This window comes from Podarcis gaigeae (assembly GCF_964106915.1).
Source record: "Podarcis gaigeae genome assembly, chromosome: 15".
NCBI lineage: Eukaryota > Metazoa > Chordata > Lepidosauria > Squamata > Lacertidae > Podarcis > Podarcis gaigeae.
Genome location: NC_139692.1, coordinates 23296313 through 23310448, shown reverse-complemented (window position 1 = coordinate 23310448; position 14136 = coordinate 23296313). Strand labels below are relative to the sequence as shown.

Sequence of the window (14136 nt, the reverse complement as noted above, 5' to 3'; positions counted from 1 at the left end):
AAAAACATAAAAAATTCATCCACTGCCTTCTTGGTTCTACAAACTCATCCCCAGTGCCCCCTACCCTATTCAAAGCGTTATTCAGAACAGCAGTTTGCACAACCCACTAAAGAAGATAATAGCACAACAAAATTCAAAATGTGCAGTTTAGACCTTCCCTTAGGATCGGATGGCTGGGGGACGGGGGGGGGGGGACGGACAGGTTATGGAGTTAAATGCTAGACTAGGCCTCCCTCCTTCAGTGGTGGAGATGACAAGCCTGGCGACTTCATTTCTGCAAGGCACCCATCAGCTTGGCTTGCAAAGCTAGTTTAGGATTCACATCTGCCACAGAAGACAACTGTACAGCCTTCGCTTTTAGTGAGAGAATTTTTTTTAAAAAAAGACGGAAGACTTTTGTTTTCTATTCTGCCCTCTCCCATCTCCCCTCCGCAAAATAAGAAGCGACTCAGTCAGTTTTCTTGATCAAACGCAATCTGTAGTCCTCAGGAGACAAATATTTTCCCTCGGCTACACAAACCCGTTTGCTGTTAGGTAAACAGCTGTTTGGTTGCAGCGATTTCTACTGTTCTGCCTGAGCATGGCACACACTTAAATGCTACATCACTGACCAAAACGGCGAAGTGAAGACTTCACAGAGGTCAAAACAAGGAGCTGGGGGGGGGGGTTGAGTTTAATTGACATTTTCTACGCAAACCGAGAAGCTCATCCAAGGATGGAACTAGACATTACAAAACAAACCTCACAGCCGCTGCCAAAAATGGAAACCGCAAGTACAGCTTCTCCTTCCATAACATCTACTTATCATAACAGGGCCACATGGCCTCAAAGGCAGGCTTCCAGGGGCCGTGTGCCTGGGGTGGGTGGAGCCAGAGGAAAAGTGGGTGGAGCAACGAATGTGTCTCTTGCCTTTACCACATTCACACCACACATTCAACACACTACAGGCATGGCTTTCTTCCAAAGGATTCTGGGAGCTGTCAATTGTTCATGGTGCTCAGAGTTGTAAGGAAACCCCTTTTCTTCTCACAGTGCTACAAGTTCCCAGAGTTCCATGGGAAGAAGGATTGTCAAACCACATTGTCCACCGCCCAGGAGATCCCCCAGTTAGGTGGGATCAACCATGTAACCAGCCCAGAAAAGAGAAAGAAGCAAAAATCAAAGTGGGGCAAGGGGGAGAAAGAGTGAAATACTTGCATTAGATCTTTTTCAGGAAAAATGTGGAACCTACTCCAAAATATTTAGAACACCCTTATTTAAACCTAGGGGGTGTGCAGTTGAAATCCTTTGTTTACACATTCAAACAATTTCTAATTTCCTACCCTCTTGTTGTCGGCTGGGCTGTGGTAGAATTGAGCAATCACTGCTTGGCTGCTGTTCCCCGGGCCAAAATTGAATTTCTCCGATATCTTTTTAAAGGTTTTCCCGTAGTCGTAAGAAATATAAACCTGGCAAGGAAAGATGCTAATGTTACAAACCGCACACACACACCAAAAGACCGTTCCACCCCATCAAATCATGTGGTTCTTTTTAAAAAAAATAAAAAACCAAGGAATTTGGGAATTATTTTTCTTTACCAGGACGAGAGGAAGGAGCGGCTATAGCATTGCACTGGGGGCTTCCTGGTGCAGAGCTATGGCAGCTGCCTCCTTGTATTACAAATGGAGTCAACTGAGTGTCCTCAGGCTTGCTCAGGAAACAGGACAGACTATTGCAGCTGCTCACCCTTAGCTACAACAAATGGAAGAGGGAGTAGGGAAGTGAGTTTGCAAATCAGGGAACAGGCTACCATACAACAACAATCACTTGTTCCTGAAGGGCCATAGTTCACTGGTAGTGAGTATCTGTTTTGCATGCAGGTTCCAGGTTCGATTCCCAGAATTTCTGGGTATGGCTGGGAATTATTCCCTGTCTGGAACCCTAGAAAGCATCAAGCTAGATGGACCAGCTCAACAGATCAGCTTCCTCATTGTTCTTAAACAGTATTATTTTTGTCATATTTATACAGAGCCATTAAGCCATGGCAACTTACACAGAATAATGTAAGTGAACAAAAGGCAGGTCTCTGCCCTTGTGGAGCTTTCCAGCAACAGAGAAGGTGAGGGCAAATGTCATGTCTCTAGAACCTTTACTATTTGTTATACTGAGCTGATAAATCATAATTACTTTGAAATTTGACCTTCTGGTTTCGTTAAAGATTTTCGACTCCTCCCTGCCCACTCTCAGCTCCAAAATGAATGGTGTCATGCAATCTATAGGGATGGTTCCTATAAAGAGGTCCTCTCCCCGTTAAAGGTAAAGGTAAAGGGACCCCTGACCATTAGGTCCAGTCGGGACCGACTCTGGGGTTGCGGCGCTCATCTCGCTTTATTGGCCGAGGGAGCCAGCGTACAGCTTTCGGGTCATGTGGCCAGCATGACTAAGCCGCTTCTGGCGAACCAGAGCAGCACATGGAAACGCTGTTTACCTTCCTGCCGGAGCAGTACCTATTTATCTACTTGCACTTTGACGTGCTTTCATACTGCTAGGTTGGCAGGAGCAGGGACCGAGCAACGGGAGCTCACCCCGTTGCGGGGATTCGAACCGCCGACCTCCTGATCTGATCTGCAAGTCCTAGGCTCTGTGGTTTAACCCACAGCGCCACTCGCGTCCCTAACAAGGAAGCTTACAATAAACTAAATTGAGCCGTGCCTACAACAAGTACAAGTTAATATTCCCTAAAATGATTGGGGCACACTTTAGGGATAGCCTGAAACAGCTTTGATAGCTGCCTACTTATCAAGGCCTATTTTATTATTTCATCTCATTACCATACTGCTTAATTGTGTGTGTGTGTTGTTGTTTTTTTAAAAAACAACCCTCTAAAGTGGATTACATAAAGTATGCATTAAAATTACTAATAAGAGTCAGAACTTGAGCAATGACCCCAGAGTGAGGGGATCACTATATAAATTAAATCCATAGTTTAAAAGATATGCTATAAAATAAAATTACACGTAAAAATACATGTCAGCTTTATGTAACTGGCTATACTTGCCTACATGAAGAAGGTTTTAGCAGGGTGCCAAAAACAGTACAAAACAGAAATTAGGCACTAGTTGGAAACTGATTTGAGGGCTGGAGCATTAATCCATGCTAAGTAACTAACTGTGTCGATGTTTGGTTATCTATGTTATTTTCCTCCTTAAACTTATTTAAAAAAACAACAAACACACACAGACATAATTACTTACATCACTTAACTTGGGGCCTAGGAAGGCTAAGCTATCACGGGCCAAAGCGACGATGACGTTGCTCTTCTCTCCAGCCCAGTGAACGACCATCTGGTTGTGGGAATCATTCAGGCTAACCTGGGGAAGCAGAATAAATAAAGGAAGGAAGGAAGGAAGGAAGGAAGGAAGGAAGGAAGGAAGGAAGGAAGGAAGGAAGGAAGGGTCTTGTTAAAAGAACGTCCAGTGTGAGTTTCGTCACATTACAGCTGCAGTCAGACTGCATTTTATCCCATTTTCATGACATTTCCTTACCTGTTCTTCACATTTTATGTGATCTTTCGCCTGATGTGAAAGCCACTTCCAGAAATCTGGTGGAATCTAGCAAAAGTTTGGTGCTCGGTTTTGTTTTGTTTCGGGGGGGGGGGGGGGGAATCTGTTTGCCACCTTGTTAATCCTGAAAATCTCTGGAGGCTGACATAATTTGAGGCACCATACTGACATACAGTTCTTTCCCACCCTTGAAATTTCAGCACAGTCTACCAGTGTATTGATCAAAAAGCCACAATTCATAATCATAATCCTCACTAGCAAACAGGTTTAGGGGTTACGATTTCTCTGTAAAAGATTAAAACCAGCACTCTTAATTGAACCCAGAAACAAACTGGGAGTCCGGCAAACTAAAACCAGCATTTGCAAGCAGCAGTTGTGGCTTCCAAACACTCTTCTAGGGCAGCTCCAAGCAGAGGGTATTACAGCAGTCCAAGTCGAGGCTAAATCAAGGCGTGTACAACAGCGATGAGATCTTTTTTCGCCCAAGAAATTGTGCAGCCTACACTGTTCGTTGAAAAATAATCTGATGCACAAAAGGAGGGCAGGGCGTCATTACCAGGCAATTTCCCCACAAACCTTCTCGTTTCCCAGGATTAAAAAAGAAAACAGAATAACGCGCCACTTCCCTGCTCTATTATCACTTCACTTCCTCAGGTCTCTGGCTCCTGGCCATCCCTTTCCCACTATTTATTCATCAAGGCATCTGCATCAGGAGACAGGGACTGTCTCCCACGAGGCAACTGCAAACCTGTTTGTTACATCATGTGGAAGGTGATGCTAAGAGAAGGCACTCTCGAAACAATGGGCTGCAGTCGACGAGCTCACCTCCCCTGAAGGACCGCGCATTTCCAACCCTGTTTTTGCTAGGAGGCTTCCACTTAACGATTTAATTCCTTTTTCATTAAAAACCCGCAGCTGAACCACCTACGCTCTTCAGAAGTGGTACTGAGCAGAGCTCAAGTATTAATGCATGTTAAACACTCCAAACATTATGAACGATATCAAAGCCAAAAACCTCTTTTCAAGGAAGAGCTGGGCTGCCGCTCAACGGTTGTGAGAACAAGCCCATAGGGGATGCTCTTGCCTCTCTGGGTTACGTCAAGACAAGCAAACCTCGCTGAGGGTCTTTTGATGCTCGGCCTTGATCTCATCAGAAAGCTTTGCAATCAAGGCATAATGAGAACTGGAGTTCTGGTTCAAGCGGAGCTTTTCAGTTCCGAGCCTTATGACAAATGAAAAAATGAACACATCACTAGGTCTGGATGGTATCCACCTGAGAGCTCTTTTTACAAACACACACACACACACACACACCTCAAATTAGATATTGCTAATCTTCTCACATAAATACGGAACTTCTCCAAAGATGGGCTGCTGTACCCAAGGTCTGGGAAATGGCCAGTGTAACCATGTTTAGAAGGGATCTCTTAGATCCAGGAGAGTAGGATCCAGTACAGTCATACCTAGGGTTAAAGTTGCTTCAGGTTGAGCGTTTTTGGGTTGCGCTCCGCGGCGACCTGGAAGTAACGGAACGTGTTACTTCCGGGTTTCGCCGCTCGCGCATGCGCAAATGCTCAAAATGACATCACACGCATGCGTAGAAGCAGCGAATTGCAACCCGCAGACACAGGTTGCATTCTCTTCAGGATGTGAATGGGGCTCCGGAACGGATCCCATTTGCATCCAGAGGTACCACTGTACTGTCCCACACAAGTTGACGGGAAGTTTTAAAGATAAAATTGCCAAGCGCATCTTATTTCTTTATTTGTAAAGGTATTTCTATCCTATGAAATACCTATGCGCTAGAACATGGGCTGGCAAACTAAGGCCCGGGGGCTGGATCCGGCCCAATTGCCTTATGGATCCGGCCTGTGGAGGGTCCGGGAATCGCTGCATGGATTGGCGTGGGGATTCTGATCGTTCGGGCTGCGTCATTCCCACACACACACACATACCGTGGTGGCGCCTTCTCCCTTCCTCCTCCAGGCTTCTCCCCGCCCTGCCTAGAGGAGGAAGGGGGGCTGGGCTTTGTAGAGCCGTGATTGGCTGAGCACCATTTTAAGCAGCCCCTCTCCAGAGCCAGCCCTTTCATGCCGCTCATCGTCCCTCCGCCGCCGCCACCGCCAGCCCCTGCCACGCACAAGGCACAGGTAAGCAGCCACTGGGGCTCATCCGGTGCTGTGGAGAAGGGAGGGAAGAGTCGTGGGGGGGTCTTCAAAATATAGTCCAGCCCCCAACAAGTTCTGAGGGAAAGTGGACCGGCCCCCTGTGGAAAAAGTTTGCTGACCCCTGCACTAGAAGAATTAGTCTTGCATAGTTAGAATCAGCATGGCTTCTGCAAAGGGAAGCCGGAGTGTAGACTTGGGTGATGCAGTACTGAGAATTTTCAAAATCCTTTTGACGTCACTCACCTGGGGCTCCTGAGTAATCTAGTAAACTAGAATTTTAATTAAACTGTAAACCACCCTGTGATCTTTGGATGAGGGGTGGGATAGAATTATTTATTTATTTATTTATTTATTTATTTATTTATTTATTTATTTTTATTATTATTATTTATTATTCTGCATTGTCTAAATAATGTCTTTGTTTGGTCCTGAATCTACTAATGGTCTGCTTCACTCTCTTAACTAGAAAGCCTGGCTCCCCACCACAACAGCTGCCTATATATCCCACTATTTTAGTACATCCACCAAACACACACACATACACACCAAAAAAAAACCCACCACCTATGTGCATTGCTGCCTCTTGATCTGACCCATGGCAGGGTTGTTTAAACACAGCAAATGTCAAGACCAATCATTATTTTGCTGCTTCAAGGCCTTGGCCAAGATGTCTCTTGAGGCGTCTTCCAACTCGACGATTCTACACTTCTAATTTATTTATGAAGATGCCTGTCTGCCATTTAAAGAAAGAAAAAGAAAAAATTATGGGCAAGCTCTTATGTTGGATTGGGGGAGAGGGAGAATCTGTGTTCATAGGCTCAGTTGGACTCATTCTGTCTGTTGCTTGTGTCTGTCCCAGATCCTAAACCAGCCGGTCACCCTGCTGTTACATCAGGTCAACACAACCGCTCAAGGGAATCCTAACACTCAGATGGAAAAGAGAAAGAGAAAGATATGGTGCGTGTGTGCCTATTAGCCAGAAAGAGTAGCAGAGGAACAAAATTACCAGAAAGGAAGGATTAAAGGAATTTCAAAACCATGCGAATTAGTTAAGGAATATTTGCAGTAATTATATATAGATATATACAGATATCTTGCAGTAATTATAGATAGATATTCACAGATGATACACACACAGGTCTCTATTACAGTGCCGAACAAAACAGAAATTCTGAAGTCTTATAGCATGACGCTTCAGCTTCTGAAATATATATAAATACATTTGCTTTGAGGACTCCTCCAGTTGGGAAATGCTGTCAAATTCTAAGAAGCCCACTTCAACAAATAACACAGCAGGGCTCTTCTTTAGGTTCCTGTGAGCTGTGAGACAAAATGCATCTTTCCACGGGAGAGATTCGCAAGCCCCTATTTTTTATTTACCATTCATTACATCGTGTGCAAGTGCAGGAAGTGTGCTTCCCTGTTTCTTCTTGAACCTCTGCATATGAATTAATGTCTGTACCAGTTACCTCCCCTACGTAAGAAGGGGAAAGAAACCGAAACAAATCTTGACAACTCAACCACTTCCCAGCATGGCACACTGTCAACAGTAAGGGAAACTAAGCGAACAGAGGAGCATGTGCTAAAAATAAATCCATCTGGAGTGCAAATATTATCACAGGATTAAAATCTCCCCCATAGCATGATTGCAGGGAAACCAGGTCTGTTTCCCAGAAAGCGTGGATCCTGGCCCCCTTTCAGTGAAGGATGGAAGTAGTACCATATTGGCCTGAATACAAGCTATACCTCTTTCTTTTTTTTCCAAATTCTGACTGCGAAAAGTTAAAAAGTATGGCTTATATTCGCGACCTTACAAAAATTGGCTTGGAGCGGTGGGCTTGCCCCTGGGTGTTGCCTGGTTTTGGCTGGGCTGGCTCCCTGAGACGCCACAGCTTGCTGCAGTGGAGTTTCTCCTTCAAGGTCCTAAAAAATATCAGAAGCCTGCTCCACCATAAATCTGAGTAGGGTCATACAGCATCTCCATTGGGATAAAGCAGGTACCCACTATTTGTGCTTTCCGGAAACAATCGAAGCCGTTTTAGATTCTACAAGCTTTTTTCCCAGGTGGGTGAACAGATCTCTGCCTCGGATGTTGTTGTTAAACCTATCTGTAGTTGTCATTTTCTGCACTTTCAAAAAAGATATTATTAGTTGCTTTTATGCAAATTGCCTTGAGGTCAATGTGGAAGGTGATTCACAAATTGGTGACATAAATAAATCCAATCCCTGGCATCCCTAGGTAGGGATATTGAGCTCCTGCCTGGAACCCTCGGGGTCTGCTGCCAGTCAATGTGGACAATATTAAACCAGACTGACCAGGAGTCATCAGCTGAGAGCTTATTTCACCAAATGTGAAATAACTACGCCAGCTCCCAGTTCAAAAGACATGATGCAGGCATACATCATCATAGGTTTGGAACTAAAGGACTCCTGGATTGCTGCCTCAAGACCTTTCTTAAGTAACTGCACGCTGCAGAACATAGCTGGAAGTCTCCCAAGCCACCTTCTCAACAGTGGATTGATCAAATTTGAGGACCATAAAGAAGGCTGATCGCCGAAGAATTGATGCTTTTGAATTATGGTGCTGGAGGAGACTCTTGAGAGTGCCATGGACTGCAAGAAGATCAAACCTCTCCATTCTTAAGGAAATCAGCCCTGAGTGCTCACTGGAAGGACAGATCCTGAAGCTGAGGCTCCAATACTTTGGTCACCTCATGAGAAGAGAAGACTCCCTGGAAAAGACCCTGATGTTGGGAAAGATGGAGGGTACAAGGAGAAGGGGACGACAGAGGATGACATGGTTGGATAGTGTTCTCAAAGCTACCAGCATGAGTTTGACCAAACTGGGGGAGGCAGTGGAAGACAGGAGTGCCTGGCGTGCTCTGGTCCATGGGGTCACGAAGAGTCGGACACGACTAAACGACTAAACAACAACAACACCTAGCATTCTATGCAAAGCCGCTTGGCAAAGTGCAGCAAGCAAGGAATTATCAAAGGTATCGCAGCCCCGCAGTACCGTTTATCGCCCGTGTAGGAGAGCAGAAGTTTCTGACCACAACCCAGTTGTGTTCAGATGCCAACATCTTACTCTGACTGTGATTCAGGGACATTCAAACTTTGCAGAACTCCATTAACATTTCTTTAGAGCTGCTTTCTTCTAATTGTTCCGCCCATTATATACTAGGGACCATAATCAGTGACAGGCCCTCCTCCCTTAATTAGTGGTTTTATTGCTTTGTTCTCTGTGTTCTTCCGTTCTGCGGCCCGTAGTTATTTCAAAATATAATTCCACGTTTCTTAAATATAGCAACTGCTGGTGTTGACGGTTAAAGCCTTAGATCAGGGATAGCTCACCTCTGGCCCTTCAAATGTTGCTCAATGACAGCACCAATCATCCCTGACTATTTGGCTACTGTCAGTCTGTGTAGACAATATTGATCTAGACTGGCCAATGGTCTGACAGTATAAGGCAGCCATATGGGTACCTGCGTCTTGAGAGAAGGGCCCCAGCTCAGGAATGGGGCATCTGCTTCATATATAGAATGTCTTTGGTTCAAACCACAGCATCTCCAGGCAAGTCTGGGAGAGACCCCTGCCTGAAACCCTGGAGAGCTGCTGCCAGTCAGTGCAGACAATACTAAGTTAGTTGGACCAATGGCCTGGCTCAGTATTATTAATTTTATTTCACTATTGTATAATTGCAATTCATTTATCAATAGCCTTCTAAACTTCTGTCTCAATGTGATTCACACATAAGATACTTAAAAACACAAACAACAAATAGATTTAAACAAGACTTAAAACTCTAACAAGTAGGCCCTCGTGGTACAGACTCATTTATCCAGCTGGGGGGAAAATGTATTCATTTGTTTCCAAAATGTGCAGAAACTGTTTGATTGTAATAAAACCTCAAAGCTGTTTACAAAAAGAAAATAATAATAAAGGTTATTAGTTTTTTAAATAAAACTTTCAAAAACAGCTATTTAAGGCAACTTAAACTGATGGAATGAGGGGACGCAGGTGGCACTGTGGGTTAAAGCCTCAGCGCCTAGGACTTGCCGATCGAAAGGTCGGCGGTTCGAATCCCTGCGGCGGGGTGCGCTCCCGCTGCTCGGTCCCAGCGCCTGCCAACCTAGCAGTTCGAAAGCACCCCCAGGTGCAAGTAGATAAATAGGGACCGCTTACCAGCGGGAAGGTAAACGGCGTTTCCGTGTGCGGCTCTGGCAAGCCAGAGCAGCGATGTCACGCTGGCCACGTGACCCGGAAGTGTCTCCGGACAGCGCTGGCCCCTGGCCTCTTAAGTGAGATGGGCGCACAACCCCAGAGTCTGTCAAGACTGGCCCGTACGGGCAGGGGTACCTTTACCTTTACCTTAAACTGATGGAATACGTGCACCTTGCAGACTTATAGAATAAGAGAACAAGAAGAATGCAAGTTTTAAAAAGACTGGAAAATGTTTACTGAATATACAGGTGAAATTTGTGTTTATTTTAAAATGCTGGTAGCATTAAGATAAATTCAACAGTGTAAATAAGTTTTTATGGATGTAACAATGGATTACTGAATTGTTTGGTTCATGTAAAATATGTAGGGATTTACTGTATGGTATGCAAAATGAACCACAGAAGGAAAAGAAGGGAAGTCATCAATTTAAGGTTGTTTAAATGAATATTTTGAAATGTAATTTAGAAAATTTAATAAAAAATATTTTTAAAAAAACCACAGCTACTTAAAGCATTCAAAAAATAATTTAAATCAGCGATAAGTTAAAGACCATATTAAAACACATTATATATGTGACTTGGCTAGACTTGCCAAAACAATGATGTTTTTAGTAGGGGCCAAAAAGAGTAGCGTGAAAGCACCTGCCTGGTGTCAACAGGCAGGGAGTTCCACAGTTTCCCCATCTCTGCCAAAACCAGTCTGGGCTCCAGATACTGGAAGCACCAGAAAGGACTTTTTCAGTTCTGACCCTAACACTGTGTGTCTGCCCTAAAGGGATGATGAACAACAGTTGCCTTTCTGGCCAAGACCAACACGTTTCACAAGACATCCAACAATTGATCCCTATCAACTGCTCTTTAGGGGAATAGCTGGTTGCCATTTTGAGGAAGTGCTGTGGGTTTTCTTTATGCTGCCTGGTTTTATAACCCATATCAAATGTTAAACAATCACTTGTTACCTTGTGGGTGTTTTAAAACACAAGCCAGAAGGATTCAAATGTTTTCACACATGGAAACAAACAAAAATAAGCTTAGAAGCTGGTCACTTTTCCCTTTCAATTGTACAGGTGAGGATTTTCTTCTCATAGGAAGCTCAAGAAGTCCTCTCCCCTCCCGCCTTTTCCAGCAACTGGCAGTCAGAAACATGTGTGACAGAGAAAGCCATCATGCTTAACCACTGATGTCATGCTTGCAAGATGCTTGCATGACAATCTGCATCTGTATTAGATTTTTTTAAAGGACGTTTTTTAGCATTTGTTTGCCACCCTGGGCCCCTATGAAACGAAGGGAAGGAGATACTTTAATCACAAATAAATCATAGAATCTTAAGAATTGGAAGGGACCCAAGGTTCATCTAGTCCAACCCCCTGCAATGCAGGAATCTCAAATAAAGCATCCATGACAGATGGCCATCCAACCTCTGCTTAAAAACCTCCAAGGAAGGAGACTCCACCACCTCTCGTGGGAGTCTGTTCCACCGTCAAACAGCTCTCACAGTCAGAAAGTTTTTTCCAAAGGTTTAGTCGGAATCTCCTTTCTTGTAACTTGAGTCCTACCCTCCAGAGTAGGAGAAAACAAGCATGTTTCTTCTTCCACGTGACAGCACTTAAGATATTTGATGCCTATCGTATCTCCTCTCAGTCCCTTCTTTTCCAAGCTAAATACACCCAGCTCCTTCAAGCACTCCTCAAAAGGCTAAGTTTGCTTTCACTCACGCTAAACCAATCTTTCAAATGCACTGGCTTCTCCCCCCCAACACACACACCATGACCAAAACCTTAATTTTCATCCTGTCTTCTGTTCCTATAAATATTTGTAACCCCGAACAAGACAGCTTATTACAAGCCATGTCATATAGTCCATCCAGGGTCATCCATTGCTTCCTTCTCCTTGTATCCATACACCTCTCATCAATGCTGCAAATCATATAGATCTTCCCATACACATAAAAATGTAAGGCTGTCATCACACAGTCCCCCATTGGAGGTTCTGTAGTGCCACATCACGATCAGTGGGGTTGGCGAGCAGCGCAGGCTGAGGTGGCAGCCCTGTGTGCGTGCGTGCATGTCACATATATTTCAACAGTGTGATAGACAGCACTCAGAAGCTTGCAACACAGTGACGCCTCAACACCCACCCTGATATTTATACTTAGCTCCCAGAAGATTCAGCCTGCCGGAGGTGTTTTCAAGCATTCATTCAGCTGTTAATTAATCACCTGTTCGTGACTCAGACAATGTGGTTGGACTCAGTTGCCCCAGGAACAGCTTTCCTTAATGGAGCCGCCCTTAAGAAGTAAACAGGAGTTGGAAGCAGGTGTTTTGCTGCTGGTAACATTAACCCTGCACTGAGCGTAGTATGCAGCAGAAAGATTTGTTCTGCTCAGCCTCTCTCATCTCTATTTGTAGGAAGCCCCGATACAAAACCAGTTTCTTTCATACGAGAGATATGAACACCGGCACCCCAGCACTTCTCTTCCCAGTTTTATTCCAATTGGGGAGCAGGGGACACACCCAGGCAGATAGGTTTGACACTACAGTGGTACCTCTGGTTAAGAACTTAAATTTGTTCTGGAGGTCTGTTCTTAACCTGAAACTGTTCTTAACCTGAGGTACCACTTTAGCTATTGGGGCCTCCCGCTGCCGTGCAATTTCTGTTCTCATCCTGAAGTAAAGTTCTTAACCCGAGGTACTACTTCTGGGTTAGCGGAGTCTGTAACCTGAAGCGTATGTAACCCAAAGCATTTGTAACCCCAGGTGCCACTGTAATCCCAAATGCTTGGAGCAGACAACAGGCTATCTTGCTACCATGCCTGCATCTCAGCTATTCCTCTTTGTACAGAGATCCTGGCAAACTGATTTATAATACTCAGCCCTTCTGCAATGCTTCAGAATTGAGAGCATTTCACATAAACTCTTTCAGCAACCCTTAACCACAATTGTGTCAGGCAGGCCAGTTTTATTCTCACTGCCAGTCGACGCTGAGAGAGTTATGTGCGGCTTTGCGAGTTTGCAGCAGAGGCAGGACGCACCAGAGGGATTGCTCAGTCGGTAGAGAACGAGACTCTTAATCTCAAGGTCATGGGTTCAAGCCCTACCTTGGGCAAAAGATTCCTGCATTGCAGAGCGTTGGACCAGTTGATCCTCGTGCTCCCTTCCAGTTCTACCATCCTATGAGTCTATGATGCGAATTTCAGCATCTAAACCCAAAACACGACCATCTCTTTCAATAATATACATGATGTTCTGTCAAGGGTGGAGAAGCTTTTCCCACCGGAGGGCCACGTTTGTTTTCATTTATTTGTTGTTACATTTTTATCCCACCTTTTGTTCCCCTCCTCTCCATTTTTAGCCACACAACAACCCTGAGAGGCAGGTTACGGCCAGAGGCTGTGACTGGCCCAAGGTCACCCCGTGAGCTTTGTGGCCCAGTGGGGATTCGAACCCAGGTTCGGGGACTCATTCCAGCCAAGCCAAAGCACTCGAGAAAGGTGCAGACAGAGTCAGTGAAGAGTACGGCCCACTGAGGGGTACAGCCTGAGAAGAGTCGTAGGGGTCGGATAGAGAAGCCTGGGGAGCCATGTTTGGTCCTTAGGCCTGAGGTTCCCCCCATCCCCAGTGTATGCGATGCAATGAGGCAAATTGCGTTTTCACAAAGAAGCAGCTTCAGCCGAAAGGGTCAGAACAGATTTGAAGATGTGGACACAAGAAGGTTTCAGACCTCCTTCAGGTTTCGAGGAGGGAACTGCCACGTGTGCCTTTCGCTAAACCACAATGTGAATCTGGTGCCGCCAAATCATGCAATAGGACTGAGTAAGGAAACTGGAAGCAGGAGAGAACGACAAGCAGCAGAAGCCACAAGACACCAGCCTTTCTGAACTCGAAAACCACCTTCACAATCCCAAACCCAATAAACGCCTTCACTGGATTTCTTTTTTTTTCTTTTCCTTTTTTGTGATGAGTCAATAAAGTCTGGGCTTCCTGGCTTCTCCCCCCCCCCCCCCCCCGCAAGACCACAATGCCCAAATTTATGTCTTAATCCCCATCATGTTGAGGAGGCCGGGTTTATTTGAGTCATAAAACTCTGAAAGGTTGACTTGTAAATAGCTATTTTCCCTGTAATGAATCAGGCCTGGCAGAACGAAATGAGGTGGACAGAGCACGAGACTCCAGAATGAACTGTGCTGCTTCACAGAGCAACGGG

At 45.0% G+C, this 14136-nt stretch overlaps 1 protein-coding gene across 1 annotated transcript in view; it reads right to left on the bottom strand.

The window, feature by feature from the left end:
• Window positions 1-14136, bottom strand: part of SORL1 (sortilin related receptor 1) — a 115668-nt gene that overhangs the window by 84732 nt on the left and 16800 nt on the right. The window contains exons 2-3 of the mRNA XM_083713920.1: window positions 3234-3350; window positions 1323-1448 (exon numbers count right to left, since the gene is read on the bottom strand). Of these exons, the coding sequence (XP_083570046.1) occupies window positions 1323-1448; window positions 3234-3350 (243 nt within the window). The remainder of the gene's footprint in view (window positions 1-1322; window positions 1449-3233; window positions 3351-14136) is intronic.